Source organism: Anastrepha obliqua, chromosome 1 (genome assembly GCF_027943255.1).
Source record: "Anastrepha obliqua isolate idAnaObli1 chromosome 1, idAnaObli1_1.0, whole genome shotgun sequence".
NCBI lineage: Eukaryota > Metazoa > Arthropoda > Insecta > Diptera > Tephritidae > Anastrepha > Anastrepha obliqua.
This window is the reverse complement of record NC_072892.1, coordinates 68,188,569-68,211,446: the sequence shown is the minus strand read 5'-3', so window position 1 is coordinate 68,211,446 and position 22,878 is coordinate 68,188,569. Positions and strand designations below refer to the sequence as shown.

The window sequence follows — 22,878 nt, the reverse complement described above, 5'->3', positions numbered from 1 at the left end:
AATCAAGCGGCATTTGTATAAATATTCATTCTTATAGGTATGGTTGTAAGCGTGAGTAACTGCAGAGGTACAAATATGCTAAAAACATATGACATATTTACATTAAGAGTATGCAGATCGCAATTGGGTTGGCTTCTAGCGAGTCGGTGGCAATGTTCCTGATTCACGGCTCACTGTTCGTGCGATCGACGGTTGAGTGTTCAGTTGCGTTTTGAAAGCGAGAAAGTGTAGTCGTTTCAACTTTGCTGCAAACAAGAAATAGAAACGGTCATAGCGCGCTAGAACATTTAAATAGTAAAAGACGAAAGCACAACAATCGATATACAAGTGAAGCGATGAAAATGAATGAATAAAAACTGTTAAATATTCAAAATTGTATTATTATTGCTGATATAAATTGCTGGACTGATAGGAGATCATTTACATTTCGCTCTTCGTTTTTCATAATTGTGTTGTCGGAGGATTAACTCACATAATTGGATAGAAAGACAAGGCACACATTTTTCTATCTATTTAGCGGTGCACTTGGACTTTTTTGCATTCATTGTAAGTAAAAATGGATTTCTCTGTACTGTAGGGTATTCCCAGTTATCAGTTAATTACATCAATTCGTTCGAGTAGCGCTAAGATTATTTCACATTCACTTAAGTGCAACGTTTACCGTATAGCCATCTTTAAATGTTTGGAATTTCGAAACAAGCTGCTGATTATATTCGTTAGTAATTGCAAGTGATGCCCTCACAAGTACGTACGTGTATACATATATACATAGGCCAGTGAATAGAAATTTCCCAGATTTGCATTCTATGTAAATATTTAAAGTATTTTGCGAATTTAGCGCTAGAAGTATGCAAGGTGCATCAATTACATTGCGAATTGATATGAGTAACAGCAACCAAGCAAATATACGAAACGATTTCCGCGGTCTCCACGTCATTTCGACTATCAACGTATCTAAATATTATTTGCGAGCATTTAAAAAATTGTTATTTTGAAATATGGGTATTACTCACTCCTTAGATTATTTCTCTGATCGTGGTGCTATAGACCAGGAGCCCATCTAATGTGGCGAAAATTGACCCAGATGAAGATATGAAAGTGGCTAAATGGAGCAGAATATCTTATTATATATAAATAAGGGTATATATAAGTCGCCAAACACGCAAAATATTTGTCCTACATATTTATGCCTCTCACAAACAAACTAAGTATGCTTTTTTGTTAAACCGTGAACATATGATATCTTGGAGAAGAGAGTACCAACATAAACAATTATAATAATCGAAAGTCGAATGTACGTAGCCCGCGAAATTTGCAAACTCACCATATTTTTTGAACACACCTCGTATGAGTGTTATTTGTAAGCGATAGGACGGAATGCGATCAACGAATTTCATCGATCGCTTTGCGAAGCGCCCAAAAGCTCTCTGAACAGACTCTAATCTATTAATATATTATATTTGTCCAGATATTTCATATTTCGTCCTCAAGCTTAATCGGCAAGCTCAAAATCATCCCTTTTCTGATTGATTTCAGAATCGGAATCAAAATTGCCCTTGGAATCAGAACTTTTTGAAGTATTTTGATAAGTTCCAGGAGGAATTTCTAGGAATAATAAACTCTCTGGAAACTATTTAAGGCGCTTTTGTTCGTAAGCTTTTTGGTATACATTCTTCATGGTCTATCTAATTTAACAGGTTAACAGATCTACTATCACTTTTAGACGCATCTTTAGGCATTCCTGATGTCAGTGTACTGAAATTTGATTGCAATGCTGCTGAGATGCATAAATCGAACTAAGACCTCCCTCCATCTAACCATAGGCACACGCCCTATACGAAGTGCAATTTAAGCCAGATGATTGTTTTAAAAGGCGTTCGCTATAGAGTGGCCGCCGCCTGGAACTAAGAAAAACTAATTTTATGTTCGTAATTAGCAACCTCAAAAATGCCTCTATGCAAAGTTTCATATAAATCTGCCAATGGCTTGTTATTTTCTCCACTTTGAGGGATTTTTGGACCAAAGTTCGTGCGTCTGTCTAAGAAGGTAATTTGGCAGGTTTCAAAGAATCTTGAAAAATATCATAAATTCAGTGTGTCTTTAGAGATAGTCAAATAATTCCTAAGGTGTCAGTCAGCTGTCCGAACACTGCGAAGCTAATTCGAAATGGTTTTAATTTGCGTGCACGACCATAAAATAAGAAACCTAACGGGCTTTCTCCCACAAGCAGTTATAACATAGTTAGAAAGTGGTCCACCTCTGTATTAATAACTTGATTGTTTGGTATCGCAAAGTTTATATATTTTTTGGTCTACGGCAGCAGACCAGGTCCAAATATAATTACTCCGTTAAAATGAAACGTATGTGCAATGTGAACACAAAGCGGAAGTCAAAAAGATAAATATTTAACTTCACTTCAATAGAATAACGAAACCAACGCAAGACTGAGTCTTGTCGAGGCTCTATGCTCCCGAGTGGAGTGAACAAGGAAAAAAAATAAATGCAATAAATTAAGTGAATAAAAGTAAAAATTAAATGAGATGAACATAAAGTAATAATTATCACTTTGGGCAACTTCTTTCTAGTCCTTCCTTGGACGGGTTATAGCGTTTGCTAGAATCTGAGGTTTTGTCCCTGTTGTAGTTGGCAATCATTTTCTTTTTAGTGTGGTTATCAACTTTATAATCATACAGTGATAGAATACTGTCTGTTGACATAAATACAGCAAGTGATGACTAAACTTGGTTATAGAAGCTTTAAAAATTGTTGCGTTAACTTTTTCGGACTCTTTTAGAAGCGCAAATCTTGGTTAGGTGCATTCGAGCCAGGCTTTAACATTCAACATCACTACAAATAAACAAACATCTTGTACGGCCTTTTTATCTTTCGCAGTCATATTTTTAAGGAGCAGATCGCTCTCGCCATCCAGCGTGCCTGATGCATAGCTCCGTGGCGCCTTAGTTTTAAATTTCAAAATCTTTGTCTACTTCTGCCTTATAAAATATTAAGAAAGCTTGAATGGCTGTCTCGGCTACTCGTTTTTTTATGAAATTAAGAGATGGTTCAATGTTACTAATGGTCTATGGATAAGTTCGTGCGATTTTACAACAGATGGCGTAACTTGATTATTATTCCATCGATCCACATTTCCAAACATTCATTGGAGAGCTACTGTCGTAAGGCACAAACGTCAGTATAAGTTTTTTATTTCAAGCGTAAACAACAATATTTTTACCACACTTGAAAATGTCGAATTTCGTGCCAAATAATGTGTTTTTGCGGGGAATTCTTCTTCATTATTTTAATATGAAGAAAAAAGCAGCCGAAAGTCATCGTATCTTGGTGGAAGTTTATGTTGAGCATGCTCTAGCTGAGCGAACGTGCCAGAAGTGGTTTGCACGCTTTAAAAGTGGTGATTTTGGCCGCGCCGCCAAAGTTCATGGATACCGAATTGGAGGAATTGCTCGATCAAGATCCGGCTCAAACGCAAGAAGAGGTTGCAAAAACTTTGGGAGTTGATCAATCAACCATTTCCAAACGTTTAAAAGCCATGGGAATGATTCGAAATTCAAATTTCGAAAAAAAACCGCACGAACTTATTCATAGACCTATTAGAATTGATGTTTTTCCAATTGTGCTACAAGTTATTTGCTTAATCTTGGTTTCAAAGACAGCTTTTAGGACCGATTCATAAATATGATGACGACAGGCGAAAATCAGCAATTCTGCAACGGCTAGTATTGGAAGTTGTTGTGTCACATTATTTGTACTTACTTTATCGTAAAGATTCCACTCAAAGAGAACTGTTGAGCCAGCCTTAACTTGATGTTTTCCAGAAGAACTTTCTAGTTTTGGGTCTGCAAGAAGCTGTTAAGCTGTCAAACGAAGCAATAACTGGCAAGCGTTCTTCTTTTCAACTTCGTACATCCAACCCGGGTAATAGTTTTTTATCCCAATGGACTGTGACTACTTCCGATACATTGTTTTGGAAGTCAGATTTTATTGCTCCTGTCCTTGATTTTCTAGTTTCAGTACGAATTCGCTGAATCGAGGATTTATTAATAGGGAAATCATCGCTACTCAGACCAAGCGCTTCTACCCCCACATTAAGAATGTAAACGGAGTCTCTAATGCTTAACGGGCATCGATCTAAAGCTGCAACTAGTTTAGGTGTTATGAGATTCTTTCTTCCTATTTTTGAACTTTGTTCATGGCAGGGAACATCCGGCAAGCTGAGTTCAGAATTGAAGATCTGCTCTTCGTCAGATTCTTCTATACTTTCTAAGTTATTTGTGGTGAAAGTAGCTGCAACGGTCAGTGATTCTCTTTGTCTTACAATCCTGTCCTCTCCTTCCAGTCGTTGTCGTCTAGATCTTTCTCTTTTTCCGCCAATTTTTTATCTACACCACCTAAGCATCTCGGGCGACCTGGCCCTCTCTGTTTCATTAAAAGTAATTTATCTTCTTCAATTTTCACTCTCTGAAAAGCATCAGCATGTGGAATATCAAACAAATAATCAAGATCAATTTTGAAATTGTTCACACGGCCATTGAACGTAACCTGAGTTTTCTTACAATTTTTTGTAATTCTCTCCAAATATGATATAAATCAACAAGTTTCTTTACGCAGTTGAGAAATGCCCTAGTTGGAACTCTTGCTTTTTCCCAATATATGAAGCACTCCCTAATAAAGAGATTTGCACTTTCACAGTCAGTTAAACCTGTCGAATATTGTATTTAAAATAAGACTGAGCGAACTTGTCGATTAGATCGTAATTTTGCACCATTTATTTAATAGCTAGGCAATCCGGTAAGAAAAATATTTTGTTTGTCACTCCGTAATTCCACCGACATGTTTACGCACTAATAATCTCAAAAATAACGTAGGAAATGACAAGCGCAGTACTCATGCAACTTGTATGAAGAAATTTAAATCGCAAGTCGGCACGGGTTATCGTTTATAAATCCAGCTAATATTATTTTCTAGATAATATTGGGTTATTACGAAACTTTTAACAGCATATGCGTAAAAAATATTTAACTTGAAATTCAAGGGACGACACTCTATCCTACACTTATCCAAATGTAAAAAAATGTTTGTTGGCGAATGTTTAGCATCCTAGTACACTAGTTGTGTTTACTTATCTGCATGTCTTTCCCATTTTTTTCATAATTTCATTAACTTTTTCAGACATTGGTGGACAAGAGGTTGTTCGAAAACAAGCAATTTCGCTGTTGTTTTTATTGGCTTCGTATTGTGCATATACATGCATACGTAAATATCACAAAATATTTTTTGGCAGCGCGCCGTATTCTTATATTTTTGCATTAAAAGTATACACATACTATAATATGTGTATGTGAATATGTATAAAATATGCTCCCGTATTCAATTAAAAATTAGTAACCACCAGCTGTTCACCTGTTTTTCAAAAACAACCAAACAAAAATTCTTTTTTTTTATTTTTTTTACAAAAAGTAAAAGATATTCCAAAACAAATTTTTATGGGATACTTTATCATAAAAAAAATAAAAACTGTTTTATGTTAGAATGATTTTCAAAGATAAAAAATAAAAAAGATTTAAATGCGATGTTCTTTCCTAAAAAATTGAAAACATCGTTTTTTTAATGTATAAAAGACTCAATACTAAAATTTTCACCATTTAATATATCTCAAAATTATTAACTTTTTTTCTTTTTTTTTTAAGTTTCTTTCTTATTAGTTATACTCAAGCCCGGAAATTAACCAATTTTCAGAAAAATTCACGGGAATTTCCAAAATACTTGAATCATTTTCAAATTTGATAATTTAGGCAGCTGTTTTTCTAGCTATTAGAAATTAGCTATAATAAATTACATTTTTTAGTACTTAGATTCGCTGGAAAAAACGTCCAATATGTGCTTATTTTTTCAGCCGCTTTACTGTCTTACCCCTTAATCACACACACAAACATATCTATTATTTAACATAATTCCTTAATCAATTTTTTGCTGCTGTGCATATTTTTAGGAATGGTAAATTTACCGATTTTGTCATTGAATTTTTCGTAGCCTTTATTTTTTGTTTATTCTTAATTAACTTTTTATTTCTAATACAAATCGTTAGTTAGACTATTGAATAAATTAATTAAATCGACTTAGCACTTTACGCCTGCCAAACTCTAAATTCTTGAGTTCTAATGAGATATTCAGGTTATCAATCAGTGATAGTTGTTGCATTAGGAAATTTAATACAAATGTTGAATTTGTCTGTGAAAGATCACAAAATGTAGATCTAAAACCAAAAATTTACAAGGTCAATAAATTGTTTCGTAAAAAGCTCACAAATACAAGTACATGTATTATATATTTATGCACATACATATATATTTTAGTAATTTGCGATCGCAAATTAAATAGTTTGACATTTGTGGCCCAAAAATTGCGTATGAAGATCATTTTTAATTGAAGTGGGTCAAATGATTAATTCAATTTGAAAGCAAGGAAGAAGAAGAATACACAATATGCAAGAAAGAAAATTAAAAAAATACTTGAATTATGTGGCGTTTTTCAGCTGTTCAACCGGCATTTATCATTTATATATGCATTTGTTGTTTTGGGGTATTTTCTTTTGTCTTAATTTATTCGCCGCATGGAATTTAAAGTTCATTGTGAAGGCCTTTTTAATTAAATAAATATCTACGGGTGGGTTAAACACACAACGTAGATAGAAATAAATACGAAGTGATATGAAAAAAAAATATAAAAAAAAATACAAAGAAAAATTAGCAAGCCAAGAATTTTTAAACATTCAATCAATTTATACCAAATTAATTACATACATATATGCTTAAAACAAAATATCATAAATCCAAATACAGATCATCAATGCTGGTATACATACGAGTATAATACATTATGCATCCATAACTTACTTGGCTTTCGTAATTTTTGCCCTTAGGTCAATGAATGCTGATCTTTCGTAAGCAACTTTAGTTTTTTCATTTAAATTTTGCTAAGATGAATTCTTCATAATTTATACATTTTCTTCTTCATTGCCGCAGTAACCAGTTATACCAAGGAAATGAAAGTACCGGTGAATTGGCCAACTGTGGATCAGCGGTTCCTCCACAGGGACCAGAGCCAATAATCGGAATCAGTTATGCAGTTTCTGTACAGAAAACTATCGAATTTTCTTCTAAAATTTGGTAGAAAAGACATTCAGTTGGTGGTCGGTATTATTACAGGACACAACCCATTTTTCTTACCCTGCTTAGAGGAGCCAAATAACTCTGAGCATTTTCTCTGTGAGTGTCCTGCTTTTGCTAGAGGAAGATACGAAATTTGAGTTCTATCTTTGACTTTGTATCTATTCTATCATATTTCTTTCTCTCTGTCACTTTTCTCCGTACCTCTTCTATTAAGGGAGCTTTGTAGAGGCCTGTATTTTGGGAGTACCCTATGATCTGAAAGTACCGGGAATGTTTAAATAACACAAAAAAAAAAAAACTAAATAAATAAATAAATAATTGGCGCGTACACTTCTGTTAGGTGTTTGACCGAGCTTCTCCTCCTATTTGTGGTGTGCGTCTTGATGTTGTTCCACAAATGGAGGGACCTACAATTTCAATCCGACTCCAAACGGCATATATTTTTATGAGGAGCTTTTTCATGGCAGAAATACACTCGGTGTTTTGCCATTGCCTGCTGAGGGGTGAGCGCTATTAGAAAAATAGTTTTTCTTAATTTTGGTGTTTCACCGAGATTCGAACCAACGATCTCTCTGTGAATTCCGAATGGTAATCACGCACCAACCCATTCGGCTACGGCGGCCACCGTAACACCAACCAGAGTTAAATTTCAGGCAAAGTTATTTTATCTCCTTCAAAATATGACCCGTCTGAAGCAACACACATATGCCAACGTTTAATCCAGTTCTCCATGCACCCCTGTTAGGCCGACGAAGGGATGGCCTTCAGCTCCTTCGTCGCATTCTCTTTGATCTCCTCTAACGACTGAAATCTCCTTCCATGAAGTGATAACTTCAACTTGGGTAACAAAAAGAAGTCGCACGGGGCCATGCTTGCACGATGGTATTTACTTGGTGTTTAGTCAAATAATCCAGCACAATTTGGACCCGGTGCGATAGCGCGTTATCATCATACATAATCCAAGAATAGTTGGCCCACATTTCCGGCCGGCCAGGCAGACACTAATGATCCGATGGCGCTAAAAAGTGACAGATATTTGTCTTAGCAACGACCTACCAACATAAGACAAACATATCAACCGGTTCCCACATGCGCGGTCGTTTAAATTAAACATTCCCGTTATTTTCTGGTCATAGGGTATAAAGTCATAGGGTATAATAACTAATTTAAAAACCTCTAAGCCAAGTGATTTTAGCTTCGTTCACATGGTCAGAAACGTATGTGGGTTGGTCTTCTCATGACGCAACACGGTTATTGCTTCTGACCACACATACATATATGAGTACTATATACATATGTATCTGTGTACCTACTTATGTGTACATATCGGCATCGACCGATCGGATATAAAATTATATATAGTTACTTGTGTATTGGGAAAGAAGAGCTACATATCTATGTATGTATATACAAGTACAGGGTTTTCTAATAATGGGTGTTATTTTGAATAGCCCGCTATTTCGGTAGATGTCACTTTTGAAGCTGTCATTTTTTGATATTTGACAAGTAGAAACTACAACATTTATAAAAATGGAACGATACATCCTTAAACAACGCATTAAAATTATTAAAATTTACTATAAAAATGGTGAAAATTTGGCAGAGACGGTTCGTAAAACTCGAACATTTTGGGACATCGTGAAGCACCTTGTCGGACCGCAATACAGAAGTTGGTGAAAAAATTCGAGCTGTTGGGACAAGTTAGTGATGTGAAGAATAAATCCCGTGCACGTCGCTCAAGAACAGCCGAAAATATTGCTTTTGTAGCCGAAAGTGTTGAAGAAAACCCAGGTTTGTCCATTCCTCGTCGTTCTTTGGATTTAGGCATTCCACAAACGTCATTACACCGTATTTTGTATAAAGATTTGGGCCTTAAGGCTTATAAAGTCCACTTAACACAAGAACTCAAGCCGGTCGATCATCAACAACGTTGCGTCTTTGCTGATTGGGTTGTTGAAATGCATGAAAATGATCCGGAACTCCCTCGAAAAATCATCTTGAGCGATGAGGGCCATTACCATCTCGGTGGCTTCGTCAACAAGCAAAATTGTCGGATCTGGGACTCAGAAAATCCTAGAGTTATTGTTGAAAAGCCTCTCTATCCTCAACGTGTGACTGTTTGGTGCGGTTTATGGTCCGGCGAAGTCATTGGACCTTACTCTTTCGAAAATGAAGCTGGAGCAACAGTTACGGTGAATGGATTGCGCTATCGAGAGACGATTAACAATTTGTTATGGCCGGAATTGGATGGTATTATTCTAGACAACGTTTATTTTCAACAAGACGGCGTTACGTGCCACACAAGCAACGAAACCATTGATTGAATATCAAAATAACACCTCTTATTGGAAAACCCTTTATAATCGAACAAGCAAAAATATATGAAAATAACAGTGCAGCTATATGGAAGTGTATGAAAAAACTTGAAACCTTACACAATTTGTTCATTGTTATTTGAAATTTAATCACCGTCGAACCCCGACTTTTCGGTCTTTCGTAATAAGTAGAAAGAAAAATGTATAACAAGTAATTTGATCTTTGTTTGCATTGCAAGTATTAATTGTCGCAATTTATTACCATTTAATATTTCGTACATTTATTACCTACAAAATTGAATTATTTCTACAATTTTAAAAATAATAAAATATGCAATATATAAAGAGTTATTTTATTTTTATTAATTAGATATATATATTTATTTGTATTTGAACTATATATTATATACATAAATATAAATTATTTTCCTATATATACATTATATATATATTTTATTTTTAGAAAAAAATAAGAAAAATTAATGAGTTTAATGATGTATACAGGGTGGTTCAAATACGAGCTCTCTTTCCTTTGCCTCGACCTGAAAGCTACGTGCTTCCAATGTTAGGCAATGTTGTAAAAAACTTTTTTGACTGTTTCGTCACTTTTCCTACTATTAATACTTCAGTAGTGAATTATTAAACGACCTAATGGCAGAGTTTTTCTAATAACGGTTGATACGCGGCAGGCAATGGCAAAGTAGATTCCTGTCATCAAAAAGTTACTCATAAAAAATTATTTGCCGTTCTGAGGTGGAATAAAACATCAAGACGCTCACCACAGGTAGGAGCAGGAGCTGTAATGGAATTTACAACTACAAAATGTATTTATTTTCAAGTTCTCAGTATTGTCTTTTATATATAGCAATAATAAAAAATGCCAAAATCACGTTTGCAATTTGCGCACCAAAGTGGATACAATTTTCAGTGAAATCTAGTCATGCATTTTCACCGAACCTAATCCGCATCAACTCATCATTGTCGGCTGGAAAAACACTGGTCGGGACTTCGCCTGCTGCAGCATATGACTAGAATTGTCTCGCTTTCGTGCCTGCGACCTCCATGCCCAAAATCCCCATAAATCTACGTCCTCATCTACACCATCAATCTATCTAACTGGCGGCGGCTCCTTCTTCTATGTCTGTGCACTTTCCAAAGAGTATTGGGGGTGGGTAATCGGCATTAGTCCATAGTCTGTATACTGCCCATCTCAATCTATTGAACACTATTGGTGATTATTACAGACGGCTACAGGTACAGTTTTTCGAGTTTATGATTATAGCGTACCATTCGCGCCAAAGACTTTTCGCAGATCTCTCCTTTCAAAGATCAGATGCTTCTGTTTATCCGTATACCTGAGTGACTAGGTTCCACTACCGTATAGCAAGGTTGGAATAACAATCGAACGGTACAGATAAATCGTCGTTCTCGTGTCTAGAAGGCGGCTCTTTCTGCATCAACTACTCGACTTAATTCCCATATTTTAAGTGAATTAGGGGAATTTTATCTGCAACACTGCCGGAAAACAGCGGCTAATATCTATTATGAATGAAAAATATTCAAAGTTTTCAAAAGAAGAACAAGAAAGACTGCATGCAATGCTAGTTTGCACTAGCACGTTGAAATTACATTAATTATTTTGATATTCGGAGCAGTTTGAGAAATTCCAATGTAATATTTTTAAATAATTAATTATTTTTTAGTATCAATGCAGCTAATACGGGTAGCTTAACAACGGTCTGTCACACTACATTTTTAATCTGATTAGCTGCGCTCGCCGCTAATCCGGATTAACGCCGCCGTCTGTCAATTCTATAAAACTGTTGATGTCCGATACTGATACTCGTAAACGGTGTTCCCGTTTTGACCCGTATACTTCAAAACTGATATTTTTTTCGCATTTTGTGACTGATACTTCATTTTTTCACTCATTTTGCGAGATACTTTAATTTTAATTTTAAAATTTGTTGCAAATATTGAGTCTATCAAATAAGCCTAAAGAAAATGCATTAAACGTAACTCAGCTGACTGCATACATTTTTAATTTACCATGTTTGCCTCACAGCTCGCCAGCTGCAGAACGTATATTTTCGAATTTGGAATTAATTTGTGGTTTATTTTTTCATTGTTAACAATAATAAAAAGCACGATAATATCGCTGAAAACAGCCAAATATAATTTTTTTTTAATTTTGATAGTCTTCTTCTAAACTCATATTTTGATATTTTAAAAAAAATTCAAGTGATACATTTGATGCATTTTTTGTTTTGTTTTTAACGATAAATTGGTTTTTTAGAACTAAGCTGAGTTAACTGTGCTAGCCGAACAGAAGGGCTAAATGTAAACATTTCAAGGTACTTATGGCGAAGACAAAGCTGTAACTGCAAGCAAAACAAAGAACATTGATTCCAATTTGTTTGGCACAATTTTAGCGCGGAATCGAACTCTCAATAATTATAGAGAAAACTCCCTTTTGCGGCCAGTCAAGGGGAACTTTTAGAACTTTAAGAACTTATTAATTTTTTAATTAATTTAATACTATTTCTACGGCGGCCGCTAGGCGAATGGGTGGGTGCGTGATTACCATTCGGAATTCACAGAGAGAACGTTGGTTCGAATCTCGGTGAAACACCAAAATTAAGAAAAACATTTTTCTAATAGCGGTCGCCCCTCGACAGGCAATGGCCAACCTCCAGGTGTATTTCTGCCATGAAAAAGCTCCTCATAAAAATATCTGCCATTCGGAGTCGGCTTGAAACTGTAGGTCCCTCCATATGTGGAACAACATCAAGACGCACACCACAAATAGGAGGAGGAGCTCGGCCAGACACCCAAAAATGGTGTACGCGCCAATTATATATATTATATATATATACTAGCTGTATATAAAAGAATTACAAACAATAATTTCATAGAAAATAGTTTTTTATTATATTAATAACCATAACATTACAATACCCGGCATCCGTTGCTATGCCTCGTTGAATAAAATCAAAACAACCTATCAGAAAAATATCAAGGAAAATTATTTTTATTCATCTTCTATCTCAAACCGTTTTTGAACTTTGCATTTGGGTCATAGTTGAACAGCTTATGCGGATTATGAAGTCTAGAGTGTGCTATAAATAGTGGGAAATAGGAAAAACTAATATTTTTTAGATTAAATTTAAGCAAATATTCGATTATCAGTGACGAATGAGAGTGGTGGCGCGGTCTGGGGGCTGTGGGAAGAGAGTTCCATCGTAAAAACATGCCTATAAGCTTCATTGGGTGAAAATATGAATGTATAAAAAGTTGTACGTCATTTGGTGTTGTCGTTTCGTAGTGATGCGCGGACAACGTACAGACATTCACCTTTATAGTATAGAAGATATATAAACATATTTCAATAACGAAAATAAAAATAAATATTACATTTCAGTCAACAAACTGCATAAAATTAGTTGATTCAATTCATTTCATAAAAAATTCGGAAATGGCCGATTGACGTAATTTTTTAATTTTATTTTTTCAAAAGGTAACTATTTTGCAGATAATTTCCTTAACAATTCGAAAGCAGTAAAGCCATTGTCTCCACACATCCGTTTTGACTGCATAATCGTTTTATTTTTGACGATGAGCGCAGCCTGAATTCTTCCAATTTCGAACCTAATAAGGAAAATCGGACTTATATCTTTTAAAATTTCATACCGAGACTCAGTGATGACATTATACCAAATAAACTGAATTAATTATTTTTTATTTGGAAAAATTATATTTGCAAGATTTGATTAGTAAAACTGGTTAATGCCCGGACAGAAGAATTGTTTTCCCCGTAAGATTTATAAAATCACTGCACAAACCAAACTAATTTGGTGCATGAAAAAACGCCACTCTTTATCCGGAAAGTCCCCTTTTTTATTCCCTATTTAGCAAATATGTACCATATGTGAGTAAAACGGCTCACTGACATTTTTTATATGTAGGGAATTCGCGTCCCTATGAGGAGTTTGCGTCCACTGAACAGAGATTTTTTTTTTTGGATTTGTTATGAAAATCTTATTTTTAGTAATTTTATGAAAAATTACTGTCCGCGTCCGCCCGGCCAAGAGAGTCTCCGCTTAACGAGAGTAATTTGTTCCTAAAACTTGGTATACTAAAAAATGTCCGCCCAAGCATAAATGAATAAAAATCATAATAAAATAAATCATAAATTGCAAGCAGCGCTATAATTTCCTGTCACACGGAGCCAAATCAGGCGAATACGGTGGTTCCGGAACGATATACGTGGAATTTTTGGCGAAATGGTCACGAAGAACGAGTGCAGTGTGAGACGGTGCATTATCGTGATGTAAAAACCAAGAGTTGTTGGCCCATAATTCTGGTCTTTTTAGGCGAATTGCTTCACGTAAACGACGCATAACGCTCAAATAATATTCTTTATTAACAGTTTGGCCAGGTGGAAGGAATTCATAATGCACCACACCACGAAAATCGAAAAAAAACTGTCATCATGACCTTTATTTTTGAACGACTTTGACGTGTTCTTTTCGGTCTGGCCTCGCCTTCAGCACGATATTCGCTTGATTGGTCGGTTGTTTCAGGGTCGTAAGCATAAATCCAAGTCTCATCTCCCGTAATGATGCATTTGAGCTTGTCCTGATAGTCTGAAAGCATTCTTTCACACACATCAACGCGTCGACTTTTTTCCAAGAATTTGAGAGTTTTCGGTACCAAACGAGATTTGACTTTTCGTAGGCCCAAATGGTCTTTCAAAATAGTTTTCACAGATCCTTCTGATATTCCGATCATATCAGTAAGGTCTTTAACACTCAGCCGACGATTTTTGAGCACTAACTCCTTCACTTTATTGACGTGTTGGTCATCTGTTGACGTCGATGGTCGTCTGGAGCGCTCCAAGTCATCAACACGTTCTCGACCCTCTTTGAAGTCTTTGTACCACTTATAAACATTTTTCTGCGACATGGTCGAATCACCAAATGCCTTCTGCAACATGCTAAACGTTTCCGCAGCCGAAATTTCATTCCGCAAACAAAATTTGATGGCACTTCTCTGCTCAATCAAATCAGACATTGTAAAAATCGAAAAGTGCACTCTTGGTCGTTTGGTAAACACAAGCTTAAATATATTACTGATAATGACATTCACATGAAAGTTGGCCCAGATGTTATTAACAGTGCTGCCAACTCATGAAAAAAATAACTAGAGCGAAATTTTAATCCCGCGAAGTTTGACAAATAAATTCACCTTACTTTTTGCCCACAGTAGTATGTCTGCCATATTCTGAATTAACTTTCTTGCCGTGGAAACGTTTAACATTTTTGAAACTTAACAGAGCTCTTAACTGCATTTAAGTTCTTGGCGGAAATAGGCCATGAAAGTTTTCTTTTCCAACACAAAATTCAGTGTTTAAATGTGAACACAAACAGATGCACCATAAACATATGTACATATGTAGCAAAGCAGAGGGAAAATTTGGAACATTTGAACAATATGGTCAACCAACTGTGTAAATTTCTCATGCGTTCTGAAACATTTTCTAGCTCAATGTGAATTCCAGTGCTTAGATATACAAACATATATAAAATTAAACTATCCATATGATTTTTGAGTTGTGTTCTTGTTCTTGCCTTGCATTACTCTTCGCTGTCAGAATTAATTAATTCCAATAAAATTAGTAGAGTGGAACACATGATAACTGGCACTGTTATCGGTAGCATGCGCTGCGTTAATTAACATGCACTACATAAGTATTTACATACATATATGTATTTTGCGTATCATCACTCACTTCTAAGCCAAGATATGCAAATATTCACCTTGCACTAAATTGTCAAATTTGCCTGTAAAGAAAATAATTGCAACCATTGTCTATTATTCACGCCTACTGACAGGCCAGCATTGATAGCGAATGTAGGATTTGACTTCCGTGCCTATTTAAGCGCAAATGGTTCCGGTGAAAGCTCATACATAAACGTATACATAAACACACACATACATATGCACGTATTCATCGCTAATCTAATCTAGTTCAATCTAATTTGTCATGAGCAGTTGTATAGATCTTGACACTCTCTGACTACGCTAAAGCATTATTTAATTAACACTTATGGAAATGCAGCATCTTCAAACACATGTGAGGTCATTCATAAATGCTCGCACTAAATTTGCATTCATTCACTTCCTACATAGGCACATGAATGCAAGTATAGCTTAGTAAATGCTCGTACTTATAGCGTAGTTGCTGCCTTATTGCGCTCTCATCGTTTATTTATTCTTCCTATATTATAGGAAATGCAAATCTTAGGGATATGCTTACTAGCATTGCTGGGCGTGCATCACCTCTATGCGCTTGACAACTATGCGTCGCGAAATTTCACAGTTGACTGGAATAATGATCGTTTCCTAAAGGATGGTCAACCATTTCGTTTCATAGCTGGTTCGCTTCATTACTTTCGCGCACATCCAGATAGTTGGCAACGCAAATTACAGACACTGCGAGCGTCCGGCGTAAATGCGGTTACGACGTGAGTTAAAATACACGTAACTACAACCCAAAAATATCCAATTTATGTTATTTTTCATGCCTCATTAGGTACGTTGAATGGTCACTGCATAATCCCAAAAATGGCTCCTATGTTTGGACTGGAATAGCAGATTTGGAGAAATTTATCAAACTGGCCGATGAAGTGGGTCTACTTGTGATACTGCGACCTGGACCTTATATATGTGCGGAGCGTGATTTTGTAAGTACGAAAATTTAATAAATTTTTTTTGAATTTTGATAACGAGTTTGAAACTTCGATTTATATTGTTTACAACCTACAAAACGTTCAAAGTTAAAAAACTTAATGAAAAAATGTGCCACGAAAAATTTGTGCATATAAAGGGTGGTTAAATTTGGAGGGCCGATGTTGAATGTGAACCACACCTAAAGGTCAACGACACCGTTGGACTTCTTTCTTTGGGGTTATTTGAAAGAAGAGGTGTACGTTGATAAGCCAGTAACAATTCAAGAGCTAAAGGATGAGATAATTCGGCACATTAACGGCATAGAACCTCAATTATGCCTCAGCGTCATCGAAAATTTGGACCATCAGATGGATAAAAGAGAAATGACAATAATTTCTTAAAAAATTGTATTTTATTCAAAATCAACACCGGCCCTTGAAACTTAACCACCCTTTAAAAAAAATTATATATGTTTTCCGGTTCGTTCCTAGTTGGAAGATCGGGTCTCAATAAAAAACTTAAAATTATATTTGTTTAAAGCTAGGAATTTCACTTGCCACTAAGAGTGGCCTGCTGGCAGCGTTTCTGCTTCTGGTCTGCCACTTCCTGCGACTTCCTTGCGGGTTTCAGCTGCTTTGGTGATGCCTCCGTTGGGTTTTCGTAGAGTATGGCCAATCCATTTCCATTTCCTATGCCGAATTTGAAGATGACCAGGCATTTGTTTTGTCATAGCCCACAGATTTAGGCCAAAAAATATGTACTTTGAATAAGATGTTGTATGGGTTGGGAAAGAGAGCAAACGAGAAGGTTTGATCTGAAATTTTTAGTTTATTTATAGTCGGAATTGATGTGCTCTCAACACTTATACCAAACCCCAGCTTGACCTTTTTCTAGTGTAAGTTTACGCAATGAAAATGCGTGTGGCAGAAATCCCTCAAGAGGCATATTCTCGAATTATACCGGACAGCATTACTACATAGTACACATAAGAACGATCATTAATAACTTGAAGAATAATAGCAAGAAAAGATAAATAAATAAAATAATTAACCGTCAGTGCCAAAATATGTAGAAACAAAGGTGTTATCAATCAAAAAGCAACCAAATAAACTTCTTAATTCAGGCAAAGTGTACAAATGAATTCTCACTAGGAACTAAGCGGGGCACTGCTAAGACTAAATTTATGTGACTATCCCAAGTTAACCTTTGGGAAAAAATGATTACGAGGTTGAAAATGATAATTGGTAGCAATGCCGTCAAGCAAGATTTTTGGAAAAGTTGAATTGTCGAGGGGCTTTCTGGAAATAAAAAGCACTTGAGACTGCTTACGGCTAAGAGTTAGTGCACATATAAATTTTGCTTGATTTTAAGAACGCAGTCATTTATATTATTGATCTTACAAGATCGATAAATCTGGGCATTATCTGCATACAAGTACGAATGCATTTCGGTAAAAATTGCTGGAAGGTCTTTAATGTACAAAGAAAAGAGAAAAAGACCAAGAATAGAACCTTGCGAAACTCCCCTTTGTAATTCTAAAACAGATGATATCCGTGGCCCACTGCAGACAGCTTCTGACCTATTTTTAAGAAAAGAGGCAATTAACTGTATAGAAGTAGGGATAACCTCAATAAATTTGTAGAGTTTTGTCAATAAGATGCTGTGATTAACTGAATCGAATGCTTTTGAGTGGTCAAGCAGGGTAAGGATTCAGGAATATCTTTAATAAATAAATAAGTCTATAAGGGCAGTTATACAATTATGTCTCTTTCGAAAACCGGATTGTCATTTGTGTAAAAGCGAGTTCTTAGAAAGAAAAGCGTTCAACTGTCTATACCTGACGAATACCTTTGAAAGATGGGGTAAACTTGCGATTGGTCTGAGTTCACCTTCGGCTTTAAGGATGGGCAAAATTTGAGCGATTTTCAATACACAAAAAACTAAATTTCAGATCATTTGGTAGAGGTCAAAATAAAGGTATGTTAATGTTCGTAACTGCCGAAATATTTAAAATTATTCATTTATAGAGTCAAGCTCTACCAAACTTTGACTAGTTTTCACTTTGCTCTTAACAAGACCAATGGTTGTTTTCAAAATATTTAGATTTGGTTTTCCTTTTTCGTTAGATTTTACAATGTGATCGGCGCCACAGAAGATTAGGCAAAATACAAGTCCCGAAGCCTTGGGTATACCCCTACAAGCCAGTTGTATGCAGAAAGCCATTTGTTCTGCATCATTAACGGAACCGGCCAAGTCTTTTATGTAATACCCATTTGTCTAGACGCTGCTTTCGAAAGCTTGGAAATAAAATATCGCTAATTTGCACTAAGAGGGTCAACACCTTAAATGTTTCTATATATTTTTGATAAGTATGCAGGAATGACGCAAACTCTTTTTTTATACTGTATAGAAAAATGCATGGCAATATTAATTAACAGTCTCTCATTAGACGAAAATATGACTTTACTTTTACTTAGAGAGGAAAATTCAAAATTAGACATTTCTTCAATATTTTGGCTTATTGGGTTATAGCAAATTTTATTACCTTTTTAAAGCTTTAAACGGTTTTGGAATCGCTCAATTCGTTTTCGAGATATATATGATTAAGTGAGCCAAATTTTTTTTTTTGAAATAACGGTAATTCGTAAATATCTCAAAAACGTTACCATAGAATAAAAAATAACCTTGATTTTCGGAATCAGACGGTGATTTTACATAGGAATTTCATAACGGCGTCTCTGGTGCAGAAAAAAGTTGAAATTTGTGATCCAGTGTATTCTTCATATGCGCGAAATGTTCTAATGGAATGCTGGCATTGGTGACCACTTAGTTTGGCTATGAAAGTGTCACGTGACAACAAATTCGAATCCTTTAAGTGTAACTAGTTTCTTTGCCACTATAACATCTTGTACTTTTATTCCTACTGATTTTTTTTGTTGTTTGACTTTAATAAAACAATTTTTTATTTTTTTCTGATAAATTTTCAGGGTGGTTTCCCGTACTGGTTGCTCACCAAGTATCCCAATATAAAGCTGCGTACATCTGATATAAGTAAGTAATAGTCAAGAGAATGGTGCTTATATCCTTTAAAAGTATTTAGACTAAGCTTCTCCTCCAATTTGTCTTGTACGTCTTGGTGCTGTGTCACAAATGAACTATTCAAATATTTGATATCGCTTCCGAATAGCAGACGGTTTATATGAGAAGATCTGCCTTTTCGCCAAGCGGTGCAGAGCCGTTGCAAGGCAAAACTTTTCTTAATATTTTGCGACCGCATTGGAAATCGAACACTCGGTTACTGTGTCAGGAGTTGTATTTCTATTCCAATCACAATATCATTTTCTTTCACTCTGTAGACTACTTGTTCGAAGTGCGCACGTGGTACAATGTGCTATTCAATCAGCTGAAATCTTACCTCTACGGGAATGGAGGTCCTATTATTATGGTACAGGTGGAAAATGAGTACGGCTCCTATTTTGCCTGTGATAAAAAATATCGTACTTGGTTGCGAGATGAGACACTCACACATGTCCAAGACAAAGCCGTGCTCTTCACCAACGACGGCCCGAGCGTACTGAGGTGTGGTCACATTGAAGGCGTGCTGGCCACTATGGACTTTGGTGCAACCAACGACATAAGCAGTTATTGGGAGCGCTTGCGGCAGATACAACCTAAAGGTCCACTGGTAAATGCGGAATTCTATCCAGGTTGGCTGACACATTGGTCGGAACCAATGGCACGTGTGCGCACCGAGGCGATAACGAAAGCATTTGTGTACGTGTAAAAATGTTGTATACTTGAGTAGTTAAAGCTGGTCTCCCTCACTAATCTAGTGCATTGTTCTCTTTCTCTCATTTTAGTGAAATGTTGGATGCTGGTGCTAGCGTCAATTTTTACATGATGTTTGGTGGCACGAACTTTGGCTTCACCGCTGGCGCTAACGATGGCGGTCCCGGTCGCTATCAACCTGATATTACTTCCTATGACTACGATGCACCTATGGATGAGGCTGGCGATGCGACTTCGAAATATTATAAATTACGCGAAATTATTGGGCGCTATCTACCACTTCCCAATATACCAATACCCGCGCCGGTACCAAAGAAACACTATGGCACTATTCGACTTAATCCCTGCTGTACATTACTCTCAGCAAAGGGTAGAGAAATACTCTCAACTGGTGTTGTGTTCAATAACAAACCATTGACTTTCGAAGCACTTGATCAGTACTCAGGTTTTGTGCTCTACGAAACTTTGCTGCCGACCGTCAAACGCGATCCAAGTATTTTGCGTGCCAGCGGTGTGCATGATCGCGCTTATGTATACATTGACGATCAGCTCGTGGGCATACTTTCACGCGAGACGCCCATACTTGAGCTACCAATTAGTCCCAGTTACGGCAAGCGTTTGCAATTGCTGGTGGAAAATCAGGGACGCATCAATTATGGACCAGTCACTGATTTTAAGGGCATCACCAGTAATGTAGTGCTCGAGAAAGATGTGCTGTCCAATTGGACCATGACCAAGTATCCACTAGAATCCATTGAGGACATTGAAACTCTTATATCACTGGTGAATGCTGATTATATTAATAGTGTTGGTTTCTACGAAGAAAAAGGAGGTTCGGTGTTGCGAAATGGACCAAAAATATACTATGGCCAACTATCGATTGCGGAAGGCCAACTAGGTGATACGTACTTAGATACCAAAGGTTGGGGTAAGGGGCTGGTGTTTGTGAACGGTGAAAATTTAGGTCGCTATTGGCCAATGGCAGGCCCACAGATGACGCTCTATGTGCCACGCGAAGTACTTAAAAGCGGTGACAATCGCATTGTACTCATTGAGTATCAACGCGCAGCTCCAGCAAATGAAATCACATTCACCAACACACCAAATTTGGATGGTCGCTAGCAGCGAAGTGAAATTGAAATTGAAATAAGGCTTAATAGTTTGTATGCTTGTTTTACGAGGAATGGTGACAATAAATAGATTATAGAAAAGGAGATCAAATGAAGGAATTGGTTTTTAATGTTTGCGAAATATTTGTATGTATGAGTGTATGTACTTTACATAAATCGTGCAATTTGAATAATATTTTGAGAGGCTGAGTATTTGTGTTTTACGCATATTTAAATACGGTTTAACTCACAGCGCTTCAATTCAATATTTGAACATGAATTTAAATACTTTATCCGAAGTTGAATCAGGAATATTAGGAAAAAATTTCCTGAAGCAATTTTAAAACAAAATTTAAGGTTTGTAGATTTGTTTCAATTGTATTTTCCTTAGATATTATTATTATTATTTTTTTTTTTGGAAAGAATAATTTAATTTTTAACAAGTATGAAAAACAACAAAAATTCGGGTAGTGTATCTGAGATTTTGTTGGAATTACAGAAGAAGTATTTATAAAAACAGAATTTATCTTTTAAATATAATGGAAGAATCCTAAGAAATCCATGTTTGTAAACTTTTTTTAATTTTATTTTCACTGTAAATTTTTGTTTCTAGTTTTGATAGGAGAAATTTTATTTTTTTAATAAAAAAACAAACAAAAAATGCATAGTGTATTTGAGATTTAGGTAGAATTATAAAAGAAATATTTCCAAAAAAAATGTCCTGCAAAATTTTAAAGCAAAATATAATATATAATATAAATAACCTGCCGAAATTTCCGAAAAATGATAATAATAAAATCGGAAATTTGGATTTCAAAATTTATTTTTTTAATAAAAAAACAAACAAAAAATGCATAGTGTATTTGAGATTTAGGTAGAATTATAAAAGAAATATTTCCAAAAAAAATGTCCTGCAAAATTTTAAAGCAAAATATAATATATAATATAAATAACCTGCCGAAATTTCCGAAAAATGATAATAATAAAATCGGAAATTTGGATTTCAAAATTTATTCGCCAAAAGTTCTCAAAAGTAAAGGCTCCCGATCAACCAGTTTTGACCGAGAAACAGCTATTTGAAAAATCATTCCAAATTGCGATATTTTTTCTTTTATCCCATAATTTTGTTTAGAATTATTCGAATTGGAGGTCGAATTTTGCCGCATATAATTTTTGTTGACGTGGTGCGCACCACAATCCGCAGGTGGAGGAAAAATTACCTCCGCATAATGTTACAATCACGGGCGGGAGTCAGGTTTGGAGTGGCCGAATCGTTTGCTAAGTTTTCAGTGTATGATGGATGCTACCAAATACGTATGTGCCTTGTATTTGAATAGGGAAGAACTTTAGTTATCAGCAAAAAGGTCGTTAATTGTGAAGCCAATTGGCCGTTACAAAACTGCGATTGAATTTGTAATAATTTTCTTAGTAGGACACTCTAAAATATTGATGTGATACCCACAATTCCTCTATAATTCAGTGGCTTAAGGGGAATATGGGCTGAATCTTAAAAAACTCGGTTGAGGTGAACGAAATCGCATTCCATAAGTAATGGGAAATAGATAGATTGCCAGGTTTGGCCTACATGTTATTGAGGTAAACGAAATTGAGTGAGTAACTCCGGTAGCCACGTTTTAAGGTATCCGGCAGCCGAATTCTTCCCGCTCATTTCACACGTATTCACACACTCGTCCAATCAGTCGTTGTTCAGAAGGCAGTGAAGCGGTGTGGGCGAATACTCTG

At 35.8% G+C, this 22,878-nt stretch overlaps 2 protein-coding genes across 2 annotated transcripts in view; one reads left to right on the top strand and one right to left on the bottom strand.

Moving 5' to 3' along the window:
- Window positions 1-22,878, bottom strand: part of LOC129248211 (tachykinins) — an 86,600-nt gene that overhangs the window by 43,906 nt on the left and 19,816 nt on the right. The window lies entirely within an intron of this gene.
- LOC129248203 (beta-galactosidase) lies at window positions 75-21,251 on the top strand. The gene is made up of 6 exons (XM_054887667.1): window positions 75-546; window positions 15,797-16,032; window positions 16,101-16,251; window positions 19,225-19,288; window positions 19,594-20,011; window positions 20,098-21,251. The coding sequence occupies exons 2-6, from the start codon at window positions 15,800-15,802 to the stop codon at window positions 21,146-21,148; spliced, it is 1,917 nt and encodes a 638-aa protein (XP_054743642.1). The 5' UTR covers window positions 75-546; window positions 15,797-15,799; the 3' UTR covers window positions 21,149-21,251.

What these genes read in the sequence shown, in the direction of transcription:
- LOC129248203 (XM_054887667.1), top strand. Translation starts at nt 15,800, where the DNA reads ATGCAAATCTTAGGGATATGCTTACTAGCATTGCTGGGCGTGCATCAC. An exon ending in GGCGTAAATGCGGTTACGAC is followed by an intron (nt 16,033 to 16,100) that starts GTGAGTTAAAAT and finishes ATGCCTCATTAG; the next exon opens with GTACGTTGAATGGTCACTGC. An exon ending in GCTGCGTACATCTGATATAA is followed by an intron (nt 19,289 to 19,593) that starts GTAAGTAATAGT and finishes TTCACTCTGTAG; the next exon opens with ACTACTTGTTCGAAGTGCGC.